The sequence below is a fragment of the Notolepis coatsorum genome (assembly GCF_963971535.1).
Source record: "Notolepis coatsorum genome assembly, chromosome: 5".
Classification (NCBI taxonomy): domain Eukaryota; kingdom Metazoa; phylum Chordata; class Actinopteri; order Aulopiformes; family Paralepididae; genus Notolepis; species Notolepis coatsorum.
Window position 1 is genome coordinate 26,122,566 of NC_140169.1, and position 25,178 is coordinate 26,147,743.

The following is a 25,178-nucleotide window of genomic DNA, read 5'->3' on the forward strand; positions in this document are numbered from 1 at the left end:
GCCGACTAGATATCAATTGAGGGGGAATACGCACAGCTATACCTACCTATTCGAAAAAAACATTATCTGCACTGACTTATATAAAAAATAAGTACAGATCACGTCTGAATGAATGTGGAGGATGATCTCCGAGTCGCTGTCTCCAAAATTAAACCCAGACTATTGCCCATCTATCTCATTAGGTGAGTTGAACATTATAGCCTTCTAAATGAAACACGCTATATGTATTCATTTTATGGTTGTTTGATTATTGTGTTATTTTGTGTAGTTATTGTGCGTGTTAAAAGCCTCCAATGAATGTGTGCGCGTGAACGTTTGCATGTTTCAACCACCTCTATATAATAGTGGGGGTCGCGGCTCTCTGACACCGTTATTTCGGGGATCGCGGCCTGAAAACTTTAGGAACGATGTATTTATTATATTACATGATACCTAAGCGCATACAGTACAGATATCCTCATAAGTATCTATTAATTCGTATCAATTAGATATACTCTTTATCTTTGGGCTTGTTTTGTATACTTATTCTGAAAGAGTTGAAATAATTATTTTCGCTAGCAAGATCTCATTCGATTATTCATTCCATTAAGCCTATTGCCAGCAGTTACATTTAAATAAATATAATCTGATTGATTGGGGTAATGAGGGACTTAAAATGTGCCTATAGATTATGCATTTAACTCGGCGAGGCTATTGAGCCGTACTGTATTGTACCCATTCTGCAATCTTGTTAATAAAGTTTTAAATCAATCAATCAATGCCGTTAGAAAATCAGGATTTCTGCGATCGACACCTGCTGTCTTTTCAACTGAAGCGGCCGCGCGCACTTATCCTGAGTATCAAGTCTGGTTCGAATGAACTAGACTGAATCAGCGTTCGAGGAACAGGAAAATCCCGGATTCAAACATCGGGTTAATTGAATCTGGATAATGGGACTTTTGATCGACTTAGTTGAACCAGGTACGGGGAATGGGGCTCAGCATCCCCTTAACAATTGTGTGTATTGAGCTGTACTGTATTGTACCCATTCTGCAATCTGTTAATTTCAATCAATCAATCAGTATTTTGTGACTGTTGGGAACTAGGCTATACTGGCACACCTACTTCCAGTGAATGACGCTAAGCTAGGCTAACGGTGTGGCTGTTCCCGGCCTAATGCATGCATAGAGAAGAAAATGGTATGTATCTGCTTATCTAATTCAAGTTCAAGTTGTTTATTATTTGTCACAAGAAAATACATAATACTTTACGATGAAATGCTTGTTTCTGTATGAGCCCGAGTGTGTTTCATACAGTAAAAAAAAAAGGGTAAGTAAGTAAGTAAACAAGTTATTAAGAAGTAGGTAAAAAGTAAGTAAAGGAATGTTCAATGTAATAGACTTCAGATTATGCAGACTATTTTACCTTATTCATCCCACAATGGTGATTGCCTCTCAGTTTACCTTTTACATTATGGCCTAATATAACAATATACAAATAATTAGTATTTATACGTGATGCAGATATTGAGCATGTACAGTGCATTGCAATTTTTTTTAAATTATAATAAAGATCGCCTCAAGCATGGACGTTGAGCTGCTTGTTGCATGTAGCAGGTGAAAACACCGCCATCCGCCAACATTGTGGCAAAAGTGAATCAGGAGACATGTCTGGTGGAAATGGGCCGTTGGCCTCTGGCCGCGACTAGGGGCATCCCTTGTTGGCCAAGCTAGAAAGCCGGAACTCATCATCATTTTCACAAGTTCTTTATAAACCCAACCCTTACCTTATCTCTTCCTTAACCCTTACCTTAACTCTTCCTTAACCCTTACTTTAACCCTCACCTTACTAAAAATAGAGTATAGGGGTTTCTGACTTTGCAGCTTGGCCAACAAGTAATAACACCTGACTATTATTGTGTATCTGCAAAGGAGTGGATATGAGATGATAAATTGGGATCCAAGAACAAGCCATTATTGTGGCAGTTTATTGGCCACATATACAATTTATTAATATGCTGTAGTTTTAGATTAAATAATTTACACTGAATCAGTAAACAAAATCAACACCTCTGGTAGGCGACATACACATTTCCAGACATGGTTACATAACTAGTCTTAGGTAATTGCACAAATATAACTGAGGAATGTGAATCACAGTATTCACATTATAAAGACTAACCATACAACTAATAAACCGACATTTAAAAAGGTGGATGAGTTATTTTTATTATGCATGTTCTATTTTTCAATGTCCGATTCTTTGTATGGATGATGTACAGCAAATATTTCTAGCTGGTCATATATCTATGTAGTCTCTCCTATTACCATTGCTTCTGTAATAAATGCCTATATATTTTCAAAGACAAATATGTCCTTCTCATTCATGTCTTCCTTATGTCCTGCAGCTGCCATTCAGTGCGGTAACAGGATTGTGATCGTTTTGACATTTTGTAGAGGGTACATGTCTTGACGACGGACCGGTTTTATGAATGGATGCATTCATCAGTCATGCCTGCACCTTACTCTTGGCTCTAGCTCTGGAGCGGGTGGTGACTTCAGAGAGAGCAGGCAGAGAGGAAGTGGACAGTGTAGCAGAAGGTCTGGAGAGAGGAACAAACAATGGAGGTTTAACCACCTTCTTCTCCACTTTCTCCACCTCCTCCACTTCATCCACCTCCTCCTCCTCCTCTTCCTCCACTTCTCCATTTTTAACCCTTTTCTGCCTCAGGTGCTTATCACAATGGTTCACAAAGGTCTCCATCTTGACAAACGTTATGTTACACACTTTACAGTGGTAGGGTCGAAGCCCTCTGTTCAGCCGCATGTATAGCCTGACGTACGACGACCGCACAAAGGTACGACAACAGATGGCACAGTTGAGATCATCTTGGCTGGCCTGTGGTTTTGGTCGCAGCCGGTCCTCCTCCGACCTGTTCTCAGCCGACTCCTGTGCCTTACAGAAGGAGTGCGGCAGTGCCGAGGAGGGGGAGGACTCCTCCGCGGCGTGCTGGCGGCTGTGCGACATGAGCCCGGCCTTCTGAGAAAAAGCCTTGTTACAGACAGTGCACCTGTAGGGCTTCTCGCCCGTGTGGAGCCGGCGATGGGTCTTCAGGTGCGAGGCTCGTCCAAAGCGCTTCCCACACTCTGGGCATTTATATGGCCGCTCCCCACTGTGGATCAGCTTATGGATCACTAGGTGGGTCGACTGGTGAAAGAGCTTCCCGCAGACCCCACACTTGTATTTCCTTTCCTTACGGTGGGTATGAGTAGCTTGGTGAAGGGCCAGGTGAGCAGAGGAAATAAAGGTCTTGGAGCACAGCGGGCAGCTGTGAGGGTCCGGTTGGAAGCGCCTGTGAAGCCGCCGGCCGTCGTAGACATCGAGGCGCGCCTCACAGGACGGGCATTTGGAGGGCTTCTCCGCTTTATGCGAGCGCCGCTGCCTGGTGAGCGCTGAGGGCTGAGCGTTGGCCAACGGCGGCGGCTCTGGCTGCGGGTTGAAAGTGGATCCGCAGTCCGAACACTTGTGGGGTGTCTGGAACCGCCCGGTCTGACCCTCTTCCTCACTGGCTTTATCCAGCATGATGCCGTCTACAACCATGGTGAGAGAGAGGTCTCCATGCCTTGACCCACCAGAGGGACGTGTATCTGCAAAAAGTAAAAAAAATAATAATACAAATAAAAACACTTTAGCCAGGTCTACGCCGCATTTAAAAAATGTCCACATTTTGTTGCCCGACAATCAAACTAAACTTTTCCCACCCTTATTTGATTTGATTTATTGACTAAAACATATAACAAAATTGACAGATCAACAAATTGTATTTGCCTTGTCAGGGATAGAACGAAAAGGACTTATTTCCGTCGTTGTCCCTGTTGTTTCAAGTTCAAGTGGCACGTTGGAGTCTGTTTGAAGTGCATTGAGCATTCTTAGTGAATAGTCTAAAGTGTTGTATTTCACTCCATCCATTTCCCATTCTATCCTGACAATAGCCCCAGTCCCTGCTGGTGGGGGGAAAAACACTCCCAGAACAGGATGCCTTCCCTACCATGCTTAGTATAAATGGTGTTATTTGGGTGATGTGCCATATTGTGCCCCCCTCCCCAGCAAATGTAATATAGCAGTTAGTCCAGAAAGTTCTATATTGGTTTTGTCTGACCACAAGACCTTTTGCTACATGTTCTTGGCAAATGCAATGGACATGCACAACACAACTACTAGACCCGTCTTCACCATAATTATAGATGTAGCAGTACTGTCTATCTGTATGTCATGTTATGATGAATTGAAAATGGGGGACCCTGATGTAAACAAGACAAAAGTCTTTCTCTGGTCTGCATCCCCTTAACAATTGTATGTATTGAGCTGTACTGTACCCATTCTGAAATTTGTTAATAAAGTTTTCAATCAATCAATCACGTCCTGTAGCTCCTTCATAGCTAGCTGCCAGTGGCCTCTCTGACAAGTGTCCTTCAGCTTGGATGGATGATCTAGGCATGGGCCATGGTTGTGCCATGCACCTTCCCCTTCCTAATTGTGGTCTTAACCTTACTACATAATTATGCAAGGTATTTGCTACTGCACTGTTATCCTATAGCTAGTTTACAACTGCTATTATTCTGATTGATTGATTGAATTGATTGAAAAGTTTATTAACAGATTGCAGAATGGGTACAGTACAGTACATCTCAATACATACAATTGTTAAGGGGATGCAGACCAGAGAAAGACTTTCGTCTTGTTTACATCAGGGTCCCCCATTTTCAATTCATCATAACATATATGACATACATGACATACAGATAGACAGTACTGCTACATCTATACATTTATGACATATCAGATTTGCAAATACAGTACTGTTTGTGATACAAAAGTGTCCAGAAAAGGAGTGTATATACATTTGGCGTAGAAACTGTACATTGGAGGAGGTTGGTGGGGTGGGGTTGGGTGGGTTGGGTGAGGGCTGTACATTGGAGGTGGGGGGGGGGGGTTGGGTAGGGGACACACACACATTTTACACTGTACATTGGAATATTGACAAAGCCTTACTTGGTCATTTACTGTACAACTAGGTTAGGACATTTGTAGGGGCCAGTTTCGAATTGCAGTCTCACGTAGGTGTTTTTTGAGAGTGTTTTTGAAGGTGGGTAGTGATTCACATTCCTTTACAGCTTTAGGCAGGGCGTTCCACATTGATGTGGCATAATTGCGAAACGTGTTTAGTCCCTTGTTTGAGCCGAATCTGGGTTTTACATGATTTGTGGAGCTCCCTCTGGTGTTGTGATCGTGGTATTCACTGACCTTTGGGAAGTATTTTGACATGTACATGGGTACCTTGGTCGCGTAGTGTATCTTGTAGACCAGGCCCATTGCAAGTTGCTGTACTCTGTCGTCTACTCTAAGCCATCCTAGGTTGTCAAAGTGGGCAGGGGTGAGGTGGGTTCTAGGAGTCAGGTCAAGTAGTAGTCTGACTAGCTTGTTTTGAGATGTTTGTAATTTGTTTTTTAGTGCCTTTGAGGTGCTTTGGTACCATGAGGTGCAAGCATAGTCGTAGTACCCTTGAATGAGTGCTCCTGCTAGAGTCTTCAGGGTATTCTTGTTTACCAGAGAGGAGATCCGGTACAAGAATCGCGTTCGTTGGTTGACTTTTTTTATTACATTGGATGCCATTTTGTCACAGGAAAGATTAGCCTCTAGGATGGAACCCAGGTAGGTAATTTCATCTTTCCTTGTGATAATATTGTCACCCACTGTAACCGAGAAGCCGTCAGTCTTGCTGAGTTTGTTATTTGAACCGAAGAGAATGGACTCTGTTTTGCCCATGTGTAATGATAGTTTGTTGTCGGCGAGCCATATGCAGATTTTGCCTAGTTCCGAGCTGAGGGCTTTTTCAACCTGTAACTTGTTCTTGTCAGAGACCAGCAGGGCTGAGTCGTCCGCAAACAGGAACAAGTTGCAGTCACAAGCTGACGACATGTCATTTGCATAAATTAGGAATAGTAGCGGTCCTAGTATGCTTCCTTGTGGAACACCACAGCTCACTGTGAGGGGGGGGGGTAGGGTACCGTTTACTTCCACCATCTGTTCCCTCCCCTCCAGGTAGGATTGTATCCAGCTCACTGATAAACTATCAAAACCAATTGCTTTTAGCTTGTCAATCAGAATGGTGTGATTGACAGTGTCGAAGGCCTTTTGTAGGTCCAGCATGACCATGCCGCAGTATTTGCCCGCGTCCACCTCTTGTTTGATGTGGTCGTTCAAGTAGAGAAGGCATGTGTCAGTGGAGTGGGATGTTCTGAAGCCAGATTGGAATTCGTAGATTAGATTTTTTTCCGCGAGGTACTTTTCGATCTGTTCGTATACTATTTTTTCCATGACTTTCGAGATGGATGTAAGGATAGAAACAGGGCGGTAGTTACCCGGGTCTAATTTGCTGCCCTTTTTGTGCAGGGGTGTTACTCTCGCAATTTTGAAGTCCTTGGGGACGTGTCCCTGTTTTATGGAGAGGTTTATTATGTGTGTGATGACTGGGGTGATGGCTGCTGCTGAGTCTCTGAGGAATTTGGAGGGGATGTTGTCATGGCCAGTGGCCTTGTTTGGTTGGAGGGCGCTCAGTTTTTTGAGTACCTCATCTGTAGTTACTATTTCCAGTTTGAAGTCGTCTTTGTGGACGCCTAGGTTCATGTAGTATGCTACTATGAGACTTAATTCCAGTTATTCTTATTTTTTCGTTATTTTTCCAGACAGTGAGTTTTTTTTCCCCACTTGGAAGAAGTTGTAGGGTATGTTTGTAGATACATATGTGGGGATAGTTAGAACGCTTTTGTTATTATTGTTTCAGGCAGTAAGGTACAAATAGACGGGATGTGTTCTTTGGAGCACTGTAATTGAATGCGTAAAATGGCACTGCGCCAAAAGGAATGGAACTGGGAGCAGCCTACGTGGGTTTATTTACCAATAAAGGCCGATAACTTAATCAATCAAAGCCATATGCATACATGTGATTTCGACAGAAGTCCACACAATGCAATCTGAATCTTTCAGGTGGCGATCATCTATTTACCATGCAACAAGAGAAAGTAGGCCTGAACTGACGAGAAATAAGAACCTCTGAGGATGACGTTAAACAAAGAGAGCCATGAACGCGCCGAGGGTTTACATACCGAAATCACTGTTCAAACGAAAATGCAGATGTAATCGAAGATATCATCTCGAGTCGTAAGCATTAGGTCTGCTGCATTCGATGGGCTCAGGGGCTGCGGTACCCTCTATCGCTTAGCGGCGAAAGCAGCCGATCTGTTACATCACCGATTCCGACCGTGGTAGACCTCTTATCTGACTTGTGTACGTTTGAGACCGCTTGAGTTTGTAGGCGCTGCGCCGCACTTTCGACACAATCGCATTCACAACAGACGCGCGTCCAGCCCCGCGCAGTTTGGTGACGTCATAGAGTACCGCTGGACTGGTCCCATAGATATAAACACGACTAGATGAATCACCCGCGCTGCTGGCCAACGAAGACCGACGTAGCCAAAAAGCGGCCACCTGGCTGCAGGGCAGCACGGCACGCGTGCCCACTCATAACCAGGCTTGCGTTGTTAATATGGACTGAGCCGGCACGCAGGATAATGACGCCGCGCGCACGGGCGCGCGCGACCCCGCGCGCATGCGCATATGTTCCCTCGCGCACATAATAATAATAATACACTTTGTTTGTATAGCCTTTCATACAGAAACTGCAGCTCAAAGTGCTTCACAACAGAAGAAAGACAGGCATAAAATGAGCACATAAAGTGCAGACATATAAAATCAGTTTTTCACATTAGGATCTAACATCCCAACAGGCAACCTTGTTTATGGTTTGATTCAGTTTTAATATAAATAATAAAAATAAAGAGAAGATTAATTAATGATCTACTCAGTCCCAAAGTTTGTGATGTAAATATGGAATGTCCCAAGTTGCTGCTGTTTACAGAGTGTATTGTTGTCCAAAGGTGAATGATGGTGAATGAAGGGTTAAATCAAAACAGTTGTCAATTCCAAACGGTGAGACACGTCCTCATACATCATTCACCTTTGGACAACAATACACTCTGTAAACAGCAGCAACTTGGGACATTCCATATTTACATCACAAAGAGTCCAGACGTGGTTGAAGACACCGGCCTAGCGGCTATTGTTATGATAATGCGAGGTAGCGCCGGGAGGCAGGTAAACAGACGAGCCGAGTCGAGCGCAGCGCGTTCTTGAGTGCACGCGCATGCGCGCACAACCATGCATGTGCGTGCACGCGCTTCTGCTCAAATCTTTAATACTCAGTGAGCTTGCACACCGTGCTACCCCGTCCCATGAACAACGCATGCCTGCTCATAACATGATTGATTGATTGAACACTTTATTAACAGATTGCAGAATGGGTACAATACAGTACGGCTCAATACACACAATTGTTAAGGGGATGCAGACCAGAGAAAGACTTTCGTCTTGTTTACATCAGGGTCCCCCATTTTCAATTCATTGAAACATTTATGACATACACTGATTGATTGCTTGATTGAAAACTTTATTAACAGATTGCAGAATGGGTACAATACAGTACAGCTCAATACACACAATTGTCAAGGGGATGCAGACCAGAGAAAGACTTTCGTCTTGTTTACATCAGGGTCCCCCATTTTCAATTCATCATAGTATACAGATAGACAGTTATATACATTTATGACATACCAGATTTACAAATACAGTACTGTTTGTGATAAAAAAGAGTAAAAGAAAAAAAGTATATACATTTGACGAAGGAACTGTACATTGGAGGAGGTGGGGTGGGGGGGGGTGGGTAGGTGGGGGGGGGGGGGGGGGACTGTACATTGGAGGTGGTTGGGTGGGTGGGGTAGGGGGGGGATGGGTAGGCAGGGGGGGGGGGGGGGGGGCAGGCCCGGACTGGCCATCGGGAGCACCGGGAGTTTTCCCGGTGGCCTAGCCTGCACAGATAAAAAAAATAAAAAATTATATAAAAAAAAAAAAAATTATATATTTTTTTATTATAATAATTTTTTATTTTTTTTTGCCAGTACATTGTTTCTAGTTGTGGCGGCGGCGCGGCGCGATAGTTAGATAACCTTAGTGGGTGGGGAACAACCAGGATTTCACTGTCTGCGACTGCGACAGAGTTGGAGAACTATCTGACTCTCTCTCCCTCACGTGGATCTCACACACACACAATGGAGCCGTGCTGCCGCTTTTGATTGGTGGAGGCGGGACCAGGCGATACAACTGATTGACAGCGGAGGCGGCGAATGGAATGGCTCAGATGCAGAATAACAGCCAGGCAATGAGCCAGGTAGTGAGGGACTCAGGAGAGATACAGTAGAGCGAAAGTCAATTAACGTTGATGTCAAGATGGACAGTGGAAGAAAGATAAAGGGTGGAGGAGAGAGGGATAAAACAAAGAAAAAGAAAGGAGATGCTGCTAAATCCGGCAACATTTATCAAATGTTTTCTTGCACCAAGGTCAAGGAACCAGCAGGTTAGTCAGTGATAAAAAATAAACATGTGGATGTTAGCTAGCTAACATTACCATGCAATGCATCATCTCCCCTGTCAAAAGCCCAATGTTAAATCTGCCAAGAAACAAATAATAATTTAACCCTTGTATCTGAAAACTAAAGTGTTATACTCTTACCATATTAGGGGACTAAATTGAAAAACGCCATAAAAAGATTATATGTTGAAATAATTTCACACTTTCTTTTCCATAAATATTTTATTCAACTTCAGATTAAAAATGAAATACTCCCACTTTTCTGAAAGGAGTTGTTAAATCTGACATTACAAAAAAAAATATGTGGTGGTTATGATTGGGGCTGAAGTTGAATAAACAATTTATGAAAGAGAAAGTCAAAATAATTCCAAGATAATTCAAAGATTACACACCTTTGCCACATATATTGGCTACAAACATAATCACTGCAAAGTTATCAAAAAAATAAGAATCTGATCAGACACAAGGGTTAAGTTGTTGTTCCCTTTCTAATTTCCTCAAAAACATCTAGTCTAGTTAATGTGATCAATATTATTTGACAATTGATGCTTTTTGTTGGAAATTTCAGTCAGTGAGCTCATACTTTGAGCTCATTTTATAGTTAAAATGATTGAGACAACGCAATCTTCTGTTTTCGTTGTGCATCCATGCGTGTGCTCACCACACGCGATACATGTGTCACTATTCTGGCAGTGGCTACTGTTATTATAGTATTGTAATGAAAGGTCTGTTATTTAATGTTTGTGTAAAGGGCTATTTTAACTGTTGATGGGTAGTGCATCAGTAAAGTGAATATGGTATTGTGCTCTTTTTTGCTCTGTTTGAATAGGTGGAGAGAGTGGTTAACTGTATTATAATAGTAAATAGAAAAATATGTTGTGCTTTTGCTTTTTTCTTTTTGAAGGTGGAGAGAGTAGCATTGCAAGTGCAACAACAGTTTTATTTGAGGTTCATAACAGTACATTGTACTAAGCAATTGTTGGCTCATTAGTTTGTGATTCACATGCACTAAAATTCACCAGAATGCAGAAAATTAAGTCTTTGTAACAAGAAATGTTCTGGTGGGGGACCCCCAGACCCCCCGCTTAAAAAGTGGCCTGATTGGGGCTATATTTCGCGCTATATCTCCCGGTATGAATTATTTCCCCAGTCCGGCCCTGGTGGGGGGTAACTACATTGGATTATCGACGAAACCTTACTTGGTCCCAAGAAGAGGGTCTCGTGTATTACTGGGTTAGGACATTTACTGTACATTGGAGGGGGTTGGGTTAGGACATTTACAGGGGCCAGTTTCGAATTGCAGTCTCCCGTAGGTGCTCCTTGAGCAGGGACGTTGGAAGGGGGGGGGGGGGGGGGGGGTGCGGGGGGCCTGCAGCACCCCCTCTCAATTATTGCAAAAAAAAAAAAAAAAAGGATATATATATATATATTTTTTTATGGTTTTTTTTATGACAGTATTTATATATTTGTATATACTGTAACTGTATAACTGTAACACTGTATATTATAAGTTTATCCTGCTCAAAGCACTTCACCATTTTAATATTGTGTGTATTGAGCCGTACTGTATTGTAGCCATTCTCCAATCTGTTAAATAAAGTTTTCATTCATTCATTACACTACTGTATGTACACAATCATACGTGTAAAACCGAGTAGATTTTCGAGTGATGACAGACTGTCACAGACTGATTGAATGACAGTCTGTATTGTATTGAATTGTATTCACCTCCCGTCTCCGGCCCTTCCCATGCGCCACGAACCACTGAGCTACTGTGATACAGTGCTTGCGCAGTCAGTCGATTTTAGCTAGTAGTCAGACTTTGCTAGCACAGAATGTCTCACTCGCAGAAAAGAAAAATATCAGATTTATTTTCGAAGCGTCCCGCCGGTCCCAGTGACAGTCCCACTAAATCTGATAAATGTCAGAGAGAGACAGAGACGACAGGTTCAGCCTCAGCATCAGGTATTGAAGAGTTAACTGAGTCTGTTCCCCTATACCCCCCCTCGGGCGCCAGGGGCTTCCACTGAGGGGTGATGCAAATAGGGATGGGGTGTTATGGCAGCTCATGATGGAAAGAGTGCGCACCGAGTCTGATCCCGAGTTGAAGAATTGGCTCCAAAAGAGAGACAACTGGATGTCCAACAACATCCAAAACGAAATCTTACAGCTGTTTGCCCATGATATTCAGCGACAAATTAGAGGCAAAGCATCCAAAAGCCCATTCTTTGGCTTGAGCGCTGACGGAACCACTGATGTCACTCACTGGAAAAGAACAATTCTCGTGTAATATACAGTTCGCAGATGACAACTTGGAAGCTCAGAACTTCTTTTGGGGTTTTTACAATGCCCGGCCCAGACACAACAGCCGAGAGACGCTGTTTTTGTGTATAAAATACTTTTACGCCTCGACCTGCTCATGGAGAGGCTGATAGGATACTGTTTTGATGGGGCCAGCAACATGTCTGGGGGGTACAGGCTAGACCAGGGGTTCCCAAACTTTTCAGGCAGCGACCCAAAAAAAACGGTGTCAGAGAGCCGCGACCCCCACTATTAAAAATAATTAATTTTAAATGGAAATGTATGGTTAAAACATGCAAACGTTCAAACGCACACACACTAATAAGCATTGGAGGCTTTTAACCAGGGTCGGACTGGGGAAATCATTCAGGCCAGGAAATATAGCCCCAGTCAGGCCACTTTTTAAGCAGGGGGTCTGGGGGTCCCCCACCAGGATTTTTTTTGTTACAAAGACTTAATTTCCTGCATTCTGGTGCAGGAATTTTTTTTATTTGTACCCATTAAATGCCAGTGTTTGTGATGGCATCACAAATTATTGTTAAAAAACAGGCTAGCATATGTATGATTAGCAACAACACAGATTCTTATGGATTTTCAGTTTTTTGTAATTGATAAATACAATATTTTATTCAACTTCAGCCCTGATCATAACACCACATATTGATTTTATAATTCTAACCCTTTAAATGCCAGTGTGTGTGATGGCATATATTTGCAATATATCAAATGCAAAGTACATTTTTCTGGGGGGGATTATTACAGGCTAGCATGTGTCAATGATTAGCAGTTTTTCGTAAGGATCCCGCCTCCACCAATCACATGCGGCTCCCTTTGTGTGTGTGTGAGAGCAAGAGAGAGAGAGAGAGAGATAGTTCTCCAACTTGTGTGAGTTGCAGTGATCTCCTGGTTGTTCCCCACCTAGGTTATCTAACTAAAAAAAAAATGATCATCTGGCGACCCCCCAGCACCCCCTACCGTTTTATAGTTCCAACGTGCCTGTCCTTGAGAGTGGTTTTAAAAGTGGGTAGTGATTCACATTCCTTTACAGCTGTGGGTAGGGCGTTCCACATTGATGTGGCATAATTGCAAAACGTGTTTAGTCCCTTGTTTGAGCCGAATCTGGGTTTAACATGATTTGTGGAGCTCCCTCTGGTGTTGTGGTCGTGGTATTCACTGACCTTTGGCAAGTATTTTGACATGTACACATGGGTACCTTAGTCGTGTAGTGTATCTTGTAGACCAGGCCCATTGCAAGTTGCTGTACTCTGTCGTCTACTCTAAGCCAGTGGTTCTCAACTGGTCTAGCCTCGGGACCCAACATTTTCCTTAGTCATTAAGTCGCGACCCAAAATTTTGAACCACTATGATTTATGTAAAAAAAAAATATTTGCAGTAATACGCAATCTTTCAAAACATGAAATAAACACAAAAAAGTGCAACAAAAGTGCAACTATTGCTAAAAACCCAATGAAATAAAAGAATAATACATAATATATGCTTCTTAGCAGATTTCTTAGCTTAACATAACAGACCTAAGTTTGGGGGAACTAATGGGATAACTGGGGTTGCAACAAAAGTGCAACTAGGGCTAAAAACCCAATGAAATTAAATAATAATAATAAATAATTATGCTTCTTAGCAGACTTCTTAGCTTAACATAACAGACCTAAGTTTGGGGGAACTAATGGGATAACTGGGATTGCAATAAAAGTGCAACTAGGGCTAAAAACCCAATGAAATAAAATAATAATAAATAAAATGCTTCTTAGCAGATTTCTTAGCTTAACATAACAGACCTACGTTTGGGGGAACTAATGGGATAACTGGGGTTGCAACAAAAGTGCAACTAGGGCTAAAAACCCAATGAAATTAAATAATAATAATAAATAATTATGCTTCTTAGCAGACTTCTTAGCTTAACATAACAGACCTAAGTTTGGGGGAACTAATGGGATAACTGGGATTGCAATAAAAGTGCAACTAGGGCTAAAAATCCAATGAAATAAATAATAATAAATAAAATGCTTCTTAGCAGATTTCTTAGCTTAACATAACAGACCTACGTTTGGGGGAACTAATGGGATAACTGGGGTTGCAACAAAAGTGCAACTAAGGGCTAAAAACACAATGAAATAAAATAATAATAATAAATAATATATCCTTCTTAGCAGACTTCTTAGCTTAACATGCAGGGAACTAATGGAATAACTGGGGATGATGTTTGCTCCTGACAAGAGTCTCAAAGTCTGGGGTGATGGTAGACAAAGCAACTCTGAGGTCATGCTCAATGTCCAATCTGTTCCTCCGCTTTGTCTTCAGCTGGACCAGAGCTGAGAAGCCACTTTCTTAGCCACTTTTTTACCTTTTTTTATTTATTTTTTTTTTACACACACATCCGCGACCCACTCAAAATGGCCCCGCGACCCACTTTTGGGTCGCGACCCACCAGTTGAGAAACACTGCTCTAAGCCATCCTAGGTTGTCAAAGTGGGCAGGGGTGAGGGCGGCAGACCCGACGGCATGGGCGGGCATTTGGGGGCCGGGCCCGCCCACTGAGTCAGCTGTGCCCGCCCTGGTAAAAAAAAATTATTTATTTTTTGGCCAATCAAAGTCGACTATCCAAATCCTTAGTCGGGGACGCGTGTAGCCTTTTTACAACGCATCCGCGTTTCCGGCGCTCTGATTGGCCAGGTCATGTGACATGTGCGCCCAATAGCGTGTTTGCCCATTTCCGCGTCGAACAGCCTGCAAACTACCTGGCGTTCTAGCGCCATGCTCTAAGACAAACTCTAACCGTAACCAACTTCGAAATTAGTGCCTAAAGCTTAACCGGCGAAAGAACTTGCCGTCACGTTCTAAGACAAACTCTAACCATAACCAACTTCGAAGAGTGCCTAAGCTTAACCAGTGTAGAAACTTTCCGTCCCACGATTGGCGCTCATGTCACATGACCTGGCCAATCAGAGCGCAAAACGGGAACCCGGAAACAGCGATGCATTGTAAAAAGGCTTCAAGCGTCGGGGGCAGTCCTAGTGGCGTCTCTACAATTCGTAGCCGCATTTCTGCAGACCCCTCTCTGATTGGTTGAACTCCATTTTTGCAGACCCCTCCCATTTCTGCAGACCCCTCTCTGATTGGTTGAGCGAAGCCCCTCTCTGATTGGCCCCCCGCATGAGCCGAGACAAGCTCCTCTAGCCAGGAGTCGAAACTCCGTTAACTCCAGAGAGAGAGGCTGAACACAATTTATACGCATGGAAGTATTGATTACGCCATAACGAATCATTAAAAAAATATACCGTTAACTGGAATATGTTGTGTGTGCGTTTACACATGTTGGATAGGATTATGTAATTGGTTTGTATAGCTTCGCGTATAACGTTATTTCGCGTGACTTCACGGTTTATTCACATTTCACAACACAGCCAGCGTTCAACTTGTTTACACTCCCCACTTACTGTACAATGTAACATTTAGATTAACCCAGTTGTCTGTATGTCATATGTTACGATGAATTGAAAATGGGGGACCCTGATGTAAACAAGACGAAAGTCTTTCTCTGGGGTCTGCATTCCCTTAACAATTGTATGTATTGAGCTGTACTGTGTACTGTACCCATTCTGCAATCTGTTAATAAAGTTTTCAATCAATTCAATCAATCAATAACTAGACAGTTACAATATACAATATAATATGTCTGCTACATCTAGACATTTATGACATACCAGATTTACAAATACAGTACTGTTTGTGATACAAAAAAGACATTTTCAATTCATCGTCTTGTTTACATCAGGGTCCCCCATGTTCAATTCATGATAACATATATGACATACAGATAGACAGTACTGCTACATTTAGACATTTATGACATACCAGATTTTGAACTTGTGGTAGGCCTAGACATTTTCAATTCATCGTCTTGTTTACATCAGGGTCCCCCATGTTCAATTCGCGTTCAATTCATGATAACATATATGATATACAGGTAGACAGATGGACAGTACTGCTACATCTAGACATTTATGACATACCAGATTTACAAATACAGTACTGTTTGTGATACAAAAAGAGTCCAGAAAAGAATGGCTATACATTTGACGTAGAAACTGTACATTGGAGGAGGTTGGGTGGGTGGGGGGGACTGTACATTGCTTCTTCTAAGTGTCTATGCTTTTTTTTGTTAGTATTTACTGGCTTTCAAAAAAATAACATCTTGTTGCTTGTGTGTTGAAGGACTTTTTACCGAAGGGTTACACATATCATGTCTGCACGTACAGACGTGCGGTGAACCCATCCTGCGTTGACCATACCTCTTTTGAGGCCACTGTGCGAATGACTCACCAGTCTGAGGAGGAGATCCTGGTGTGGGCAAGGTCGATGCAGGTCACCTGGAGAGTGGCCCATACAAGACCCAAGAAGATCATCTTCAGAGTATGTTGTTCTTTTAGAGTTGGTATGGTCAACATTCCCTGAGAAGTGATTTTCCACTTTCAGTACGTTCAGCTGAAAGGTCATTTATGGCTGATACTATAATATTTGTCTCCAAATATATGATGGCTCTGGATCATTTTACTCTTATTTACCATTTCAACCACATTTGCATAACTACAGTGGATGTCATTACTTGGGTTCATGGGTTCATGACAAAGCAACATCTTGGGAGGATCTTTCTGGTAAAATAAATATCTTATAATTTTTATACAGAGAGACTACAGGTGCCAGCACAACACTAGGTGCACAACAACCACACAAACACCTGGCAAGGTGTCTAAAAACACAGGTTGCCCGGCTGGAATGAAGATCCAGCTGAACGTACTGAAAGTGGAAAATCACTTCTCAGGGAATGTTGACCATACCAACTCTAAAAGAACAACATACTCTGAAGATGATCTTCTTGGGTCTTGTATGGGCCACTCTCCAGGTGACCTGCATCGACCTTGCCCACACCAGGATCTCCTCCTCAGACTGGTGAGTCATTCGCACAGTGGCCTCAAAAGAGGTATGGTCAACGCAGGATGGGTTCACCGCACGTCTGTACGTGCAGACATGATATGTGTAACCCTTCGGTAAAAAGTCCTTCAACACACAAGCAACAAGATGTTATTTTTTTGAAAGCCAGTAAATACTGACAAAAAAAAGCATAGACACTTAGAAGAAGCAATGTACAGTCCCCCCCACCCACCCAACCTCCTCCAATGTACAGTTTCTACGTCAAATGTATAGCCTTTCTTTTCTGGACTCTTTTTGTATCACAAACAGTACTGTATTTGTAAATCTGGTATGTCATAAATGTCTAGATGTAGCAGTACTGTCCATCTGTCTACCTGTATGTCATATATGTTATCATGAATTGAACGCGAATTGAACATGGGGGACCCTGATGTAAACAAGACGATGAATTGAAAATGTCTAGGCCTACCACAAGTTAAAAATCTGGTATGTCATAAATGTCTAAATGTAGCAGTACTGTCCAGGGACGTGCACAGGACTTTAGAGGGGCAGGTGCTCAAAGGCTGAAAAGGGCACTACACTTGTGTGTATATATTAAGCGAGCGCGCGCAGCGCGTGAGCGCGATTTGTAAGGGCCCTTTTCGGGCGGGGGGCCCCCTTTTTATGCTTTTTGGGGGGTTTTGGTGATCAAATATTGAATATTGAACTATAATAATCAGTGCAGGAGCTCACTTATCCTTGAAAGACACTTTTATCACTGACTTAAAAGGCCCATACATCTCCATAAATGTTCAGGGGGGAGGGAATAAGTGCTTACCTTACAGACCCCAAGAAGTGCTGTATATTCTGTATCGTTTAATATAAATGCATTTTTTATTCCAATCCCGATTTGTATTTGAGATTCCCAAATCCCATCGGACTTGACTTCTTTGTGTCCCTCAATGAGTGTAATACCAGCATTCAACAGCGGTTTCTATCATGATCATCATCACCACCCACGCTATGCATAAAATATATAGGTCCGCGGAGAGGCATGCTGAGGAGGCCGTGCAAACTGCAATGGAATATGGGGCATCTCTCTCTCTTTACCTAATATTTTGATTCTATCCTGACATTTTTCAGTTGGAAGGGCAGTCTATATGCGTAACAGTAAAAAAAAAAAAAAAAAAAAATTATTTTTATTTTTTTTCAAAAAGGGCACTTTTTTGATGAGGCTCAAAAAGGCAGGTGCTCAGGCACCCCTTGGCCTCTATGTGTGCACGTGCCTGGTACTGTCTATCTGTATGTCATATATGTTATCATGAATTGAACATGGGGGACCCTGATGTAAACAAGACGATGAATTGAAAATGTCTTTTTTGTATCACAAACAGTACTGTATTTGTAAATCTGGTATGTCATAAATGTCTAGATGTAGCAGACATATTATATTGTATATTGTAACTGTCTAGTTATTGATTGATTGAATTGATTGAAAACTTTATTAACAGATTGCAGAATGGGTACAGTACACAGTACAGCTCAATACATACAATTGTTAAGGGAATGCAGACCCCAGAGAAAGACTTTCGTCTTGTTTACATCAGGGTCCCCCATTTTCAATTCATCGTAACATATGACATACAGATAGACAACTGGGTTAATCTAAATGTTACATTGTACAGTAAGTGGGGAGTGTAAACAAGTTGAACGCTGGCTGTGTTGTGAAATGTGAATAAACCGTGAAGTCACGCGAAATAACGTTATACGCGAAGCTATACAAACCAATTACATAATCCTATCCAACATGTGTAAAGGCACACACAACATATTCCAGTTAACGGTATATTTTTTTAATGATTCGTTATGGCGTAATCAATACTTCCATGCGTATAAATTGCGTTCAGCCTCTCTCTCTGGAGTTAACGGAGTTTCGACTCCTGGCTAGAGGAGCTTGTCTCGGCTCATGCAGGGGGCCAATCAGAGAGGGGCTTCGCTCAACCAATCAGAGAGGGGTCTGCAGAAATGGGAGGGGTCTGCAAAAATGGAGTTCAACCAATCAGAGAGGGGTCTGCAGAAATGCGGCTACGAATTGTAGAGACGCGTCCTAGTGGGCACTGATGTCAACAACAACACTAATGAAGCTAGCACGGCACTCTGTGATAATTCCTTTTCTACCCTCAAGAACGTCTATACAGAACATCGCCTTAGTATGCTTCATCGACGCAAGGCCAATTTAATTCAGTTGGCATTTGAGAAGGACTTAACAAAAAAGTTCAGGAATGAGTGGAGGGACAGTGTTTTAAGAAGATTTCACTCTGTCCCCAAACGCCGCTTGCCGCTCTACTAATGATGGTGAGTAGCCTGTGGAGGAATTTTGTTAGCTTTTTTATGCACCTTATTTTTGTCAGTTCAGTTCAGTTTGTCAGTGAATTCAGAAGTGTTGAATAAATGGAGACTTTTCAAAGATATAGAATAGAAATGTATTATCCTGAGGGAAATTTGACACTGCAAATCACTCAACATTAAACATTTAGACAGAACAAGTCACGAATAAGAATAACAAAAAAAATTGCCTAAAAATAGAATAAAAATTGAATAAAGGATACAGTAAATAAATACAGTAAAAATATAAGTATAAAAAAAGTCTACAGTAGGTGTAATATTGCACAGTGCTGTTTAAAAAGTAAGCGTCCAGGAAGATGGTAACTGTCACTCTGTGCTATGTCCGCTGCGCCACCCAGCCGCCCTAGTCGTAGTACCCTTGAATGAGTGCTCCTGCTAGAGTCTTCAGGGTATTCTTGTTTACCAGAGAGGAGATCCGGTACAAGAATCTTGTTCGTTGGTTGACTTTTTTGATTACATTGGTTGCTATTTTGTCACAGGAAAGATTTGCCTCTAGGATGGAACCTAGGTATGTAATTTCATCTTTCCTTGTGACAATATTGCAACACTTAAATCTGCATAATGTCTAGGCCTACTGTAAAGGAACACACCAATATTATATTCTCCAGAGTCAGACAAAACAATAGATACCAATCTCCTCGGATATGGACCAGCTAACTCAGCTGCTGGCCAAAAACACCTCTGCAGAGTTGTAAGCTAGTCTAGTGGTTACATTGATTGATTGATTGAAACTTAACAGATTGCAGAATGGGTACAATACAGTACGGCTCAATACAAGGAACTGCTAAGAGGATGCATAGTGAAATGAACGTTAAATAAGGCAATTATGTGCATTTTCAGAATTCAGACAAATAAGAAAATCCACAAATCATGTAACTTTAAAAGTATTTTAATTTAATATACATTACCACAACAAACATTTTGATTGCATCTACGATTACAGATTTTTTTTTTTTGTTTTTTCTTTTTTTTTTCAAGTCAAGAGTTTTAATTGTCACGGCATACAGGTATACAATGAAATGTGCGTGGCTGGTATATCTCTGATCTTCATTACTCAAATTGTTCTCTTTTGAGCCCCAGAAATTCCAGTGCATTGCTGGCAAGTAGTTTGTCCTGCAATTTAAAAGTGTACAAAGTATATTCAGTAGATTCTAGTGTCCTTTAGATACTTAAAATCATGGCTATAAAACAATGGACCATTTATTATTTCTACTCTAGACTGTAGAGACACATTTATCTTGTAAGATTGGTAATTCTTCAGTATACAGTACATGACACATCCCCACAATATGAAACTTTACAACAGCTCAGTTGCTTTAATTACACAAGTTAATTACACAATCTAATATACTGTAAGACAATCACGTTACCTTGAGAATGTCATCAAACTCATCCATGGATTCAATCAGTGATCCAGGCTGAAGCTCTCCCAGTGGGAATGGGTAGTCGGTTCCAAGCATCACTTTATCCTGTGTGAGGAAAAGAGCCGGCATGATTTGAAGACTATGAGGGGAACAGGAAAGGTGTGATTTGAGGTTCAAGTTTAGTTTTATTTGTCACATATAAGGTACATGTACATTATAGGGAAAATGCTTGGTTCTGTATGACCCTTCTGAAATTCAATTCTGAAATGTGCTTCATACAGTAAAAAGTAAAAGAATAAAGACCACACTATTGAACACTACAATATACAAAACTAAAAATGTACAAACATGAAAAAACAAGACAGGGGGGGGGGCAGTATCCTGGAGTGAGGTCGCACATTGCAACTGCTCCCCAAACCTTTACAAACTAACGCTTTTGATGCCCTCACTAGTCACTAGTCTTTTTTCCCCTTTCTGTTAATTGATGATTTCGACAATATAATACTTTTGTGACAAACATGGCAAGCAAACAGACGACTAGGCGCGGTGCTGCATCCTCGGCAGCCGACAGAGTACAACCTCACTCGCCAAGCACGCCCGGAACCACGCAGAGTGGTCCTAGCATGGATTATATCAAGTCATTCCTCACGGAGCTACTCGAGAAGCAATTCGAGAAGCACTTTGAGAGCACAGCTGAGATAAAAGCTGCACCCCGACTCTGGAACTCCCTCCCTCAGTCCATCAGAGACTCCCCTACACTCTCCACCTTCAAAGCTCGCCTCAAAACCCACCTGTTCTCCCTTGCCTTCAACCCCCCCCCCCCACCCATAACCCCCCCCCCCTCCAACCAGATTGATGTCTGTCTCCTGCCGCTCTGTGTTTTTGTGCTATCTCATGCTGTCTTCCCTGTTCCCCCATGGTCTCATGTTCCTTTTGTTTTTGTTTCTTTGTTGTTTCTTTGTTTTTGTTTCTTTGTTTTTACTTTGCTCCCGACTACTGTCAGCGACTTCGGGTCATTGAGAAGCGATATATAAATTAAATAAATTATTATTATTATTATTAAAAGCGGCCATTCAACCCTTGGAGGGGAAATTGGAAATGCTCCACACGAAAACCTTAGACAATACTAAAGAGATTGTCTCACTCACAAGAGAAGCCGGTCAGCAGGATCAACGGCTACAACGCGTCGAGCAGAACCTAGCTACCAAGCTAGCCGAGCTAGCCTTGTGAAAGACAGAATAACATAAGAATTGTCGTATACCAGAGGACACTGAAGGAACCCATCCATCAAGCTTTGTTCCAGATATGCTGCAAGAAATCCTGGGTAAAGAGCTGCCCTCCGGAATGTGACGGGGGCCGTCGAGCTGGTATGGCTAAACCGCGAAAGGGTCAGAAGCAGAGAGTTATAATTGTACGACTCCATAGATTACAACTAAAGGAAATAATCATCCGTGAGGCCCTGGCCAAAATGGGCAAGTTGTTTTACAAAGACCAATCTGTCACTATATACAAAGATTATCCTCTGGAGTTTGTGGCCCAAGGTGGAGAATAGGTCATGGAAGAGCTATGGAAAAGGAGATGCAGACCAACGCTACTGTTTCCAGCCAGGCTATCTATCATAACCAAAGATGGAGTGAGAAAGAGGCTTGGGTCGGTTGCTGAGGCAGAGGACTACCTAAGACACGGGCAACCCAGAAGCCAGTGGCGGACTGGCCATCGGGACGTTCGGGACGAATCCCGATGGGCCGGAACCAAAGTGGGCTGGTCCAAAAAAAAAAAAAAAAAAAAAAAATTTTATACTTTTTTTTTAACTTTTTTTTTTAACTTTTTTTTTGGGCCAGTGTGTGGGCCAGTGTGTGGGCCACTAATGTGGGCCGGTGTGTGGGCCAGTGTGTGAGTCGGTGTGTGGGCCACTAATGTGGGCAAGTGTGTGGGCCGGTGAGTGGGCCAGTGTGTGAGTTGGTGTGTGGGCCAGTATGTGGGACGGTGTGTGGGCCGGTGTGTGGGCCAGTATGTGGGCCAGTCTGTGGGCCGGTGTGTGGGCCAGTGTGTGAGTCGGTGTGTGGGCCACTAATGTGGGCCAGTGTGTGTGCCGGTGTGTGGGCCAGTATGTGGGCCGGTGTGTGGGCCGGTGTGTGGGCCAGTATGTAGGCCAGTCTGTGGGCCGGTGTGTGGGCCGGTGTGTGGGCCAGTGTGTGGGCCGGCAATAAAACAATAAACAAGTTGCATAAACTAAATCAGATTAAAAATGATCACAGTTCTGGTTTGCCTTAAGATGCAGTTTAAGATGGGTCTTGAACATGGAGTATGTAGGGCACTCTCTAATCACAACTGGTAGGCTATTCCAGTAGTTACCACTTTTAACAGAGAACACAGTTTTTTCAATGGTAGTATACCGAAAAGGCACCTTACAGTCCCCTCTACTGATGGCCCTGGTGGTTATGCCAGTGTCTGCTTTCTGTTGGATGGGGGAGGGGCAAGTCCATGCAGAACCTTGTACATGAAGCAAGTATATTTGAAAACTTGGAAATTCTCGAAACTTAGCATGTTATGTTTTTCTAAAACATTACAGTGATGAAATGAAATTGGTTTCCTATCAAATACTTTTATGGCTTTTTTGTAGAGTAATTCTATTGGTGTAAGAGTAGTGACATATGAAAGAGACCAGTTGATAAAACAGTAGGCCTACTCGATGTGTGATAAAATCATTGAATGCAGAAACATCCTTGCAGCATTAACTGGCAGGCAGGGCCTGATCTGCCTGAAGTTTTCGATGTTAACTGTGTTTGTCACTTTCTTCACATTACTTTTTGAAGGTCAATGTGACCCCAAGATACTTGAATTGGTGGTGTGTGCCGGTTCATGAGGGCTAGCTAGCCTATACTAGTTCTTGCAGTGATTTCAGTCATTCTATTACAAGACAATGTGCTTTCCGTATTCCTGATTCCTTACAGCACGTGGACGTAAATAGTCGTGACTCGTGACGTTTTTTCTCTGACTAAAAGTTTAGTTAGCAATGTTAGGACTAGTGCCCACCACAGCATCAGAAGCTAAAGTGCTAACCTAGAGAGCCAATCAGAACCTAGGACGGGCTGCAAATTAATTGGCTACTAATATTATAATAGTAAATACTCAAATAAAATACTATTATGTTCCCTTTCAAATTTTCATGTTGATATAATATTGGTAATCTAATTGATTGAATTGATTAGTTGCCATTTTACATGCTTAAATAAGATGTACCGTAGAATTCCCAACAGTTAGCTATGTTCTCGATTAGTCTCATCTACATGTTTGTAGATAACCACAGCTAACTAGCTTAAGCTAACAACTAGGTCAACTACTACCCCGTAGTTAAACAAATGTGATTGCATATAACAGCTAACTGCTACAGCTAAGTTGGTAGTTAGCCTATTCCATTAATGTTGAATGTATTTATGAAGGTTGTTGATGGTGGTTGGCGCTGAATAGCAGACATGATTCCGTCAGTCTGCCACAGGGAAGCTGTGTTTGCTGATGCTGCTCACGACCACCAGTAGCGTATGACTGTGTGAGTGTGAATGCTTGATGGTTTCTGTGAAGCGCTTTGTGGAACAATGCTGATATACAGTTAAGAATGAGTAATTCGCTTTTGGTTTTTAAGAAAATGGTTTGTAAAGCTATTTTTGAAAACTACAAGGGTGAATAATACTGTTTTTTTTGCTATTTTCTTTTAGAATACTGTCTTAATTTTTTTAATTTTTGTTAAGAATATAGGACAGGCATAGGCTATATAAGCATTGCTTCAGTCTGTACCTTCTCAGTCACTGTAAAATCCAATATTGTTAAATGATGGTGTATATTGTATTGTGTGAGATGATGACTGAATAAACTACTACTACTACTACTACTACTACTACTACTACTACTACTACTACTACTACTACTACTACTACTACTACTACTACTACTACTACTACTACTTTGGGTGTTTTCAAAAGGCTGAAAAACGCTGTATGAATTCAAGCCATTATTATTGATTGCTGATGTTCTTCTTATGCAGTTGACTCTGAGGAAAGAGAGAGCGCCCAGTCCAGCACAGCTGACCCGGAGGGGAGAGAGAGTGCCCAGTCCAGCACAGCTGACCCTGAGGGGAGAGAGAGAGCCCAGTCCAGACAGACAGACAGACACACAGAGACAGAGAGAGAGACACAGAGAGAGAGACACAGAGAGAGGGAGAGACACAGAGAGAGAGAGACACACACACACACACACACAGAGAGACACATACACAGAGAGAGAGAGAGAGAGAGAGAGAGAGAGAGAGAGAGAGAGAGAGAGAGAGAGAGAGAGAGAGAGAGAGAGAGAGAGAGAGAGAGAGAGAGAGAGAGAGAGAGAAAACAAGCTCTTGGAATGGGTGTCTGGGAGGAAGTGGGGGGTCTTTCGATGTTGATTAAACGGCAAGCAACTAATGTCATGAGTGCCAAATTAAAGGACAATAAATCCAATCTAACTGAAATTGTGTAGCACAGACCTTTTCTATGGATCAAAACCTCAATATTATTATGGTGTAGTTAATACTTCATGTATCCTTAATCCCTAGGCTAATGAGGCACTAAGATGTTAGTAAAAAAAAAAAATGCCAATGACAGGAAGTAACGGTATATGTATGTGTG

At 42.2% G+C, this 25,178-nt stretch overlaps 2 protein-coding genes across 2 annotated transcripts in view; both read right to left on the minus strand.

The window, feature by feature from the left end:
• Nucleotides 1-1,302: 1,302 nt before the first annotated feature.
• On the minus strand, nt 1,303-7,325 carry LOC311229360 (uncharacterized protein). The gene is made up of 2 exons (XM_084315449.1): nt 7,146-7,325; nt 1,303-3,626 (listed from the first exon to the last, which is right to left on the minus strand). The coding sequence occupies exon 2, from the start codon at nt 3,577-3,579 to the stop codon at nt 2,488-2,490; it is 1,092 nt and encodes a 363-aa protein (XP_084171575.1). The 5' UTR covers nt 3,580-3,626; nt 7,146-7,325; the 3' UTR covers nt 1,303-2,487.
• Nucleotides 7,326-20,209: 12,884 nt separating this feature from the next.
• Nucleotides 20,210-25,178, minus strand: part of acmsd (aminocarboxymuconate semialdehyde decarboxylase) — a gene marked incomplete at both ends in the record, with an annotated part of 64,908 nt that continues 59,939 nt past the window's right edge. Inside the window, 2 exons of the mRNA XM_084314716.1 lie at nt 20,210-20,272; nt 20,530-20,628. Coding sequence (XP_084170842.1) covers nt 20,210-20,272; nt 20,530-20,628 — 162 coding nt within the window. The remainder of the gene's footprint in view (nt 20,273-20,529; nt 20,629-25,178) is intronic.

Excerpts from the sequence above, each read along its gene's own strand:
- LOC311229360 (XM_084315449.1), bottom strand. The coding sequence starts at position 3,579 with ATGGTTGTAGACGGCATCATGCTGGATAAAGCCAGTGAGGAAGAGGGT.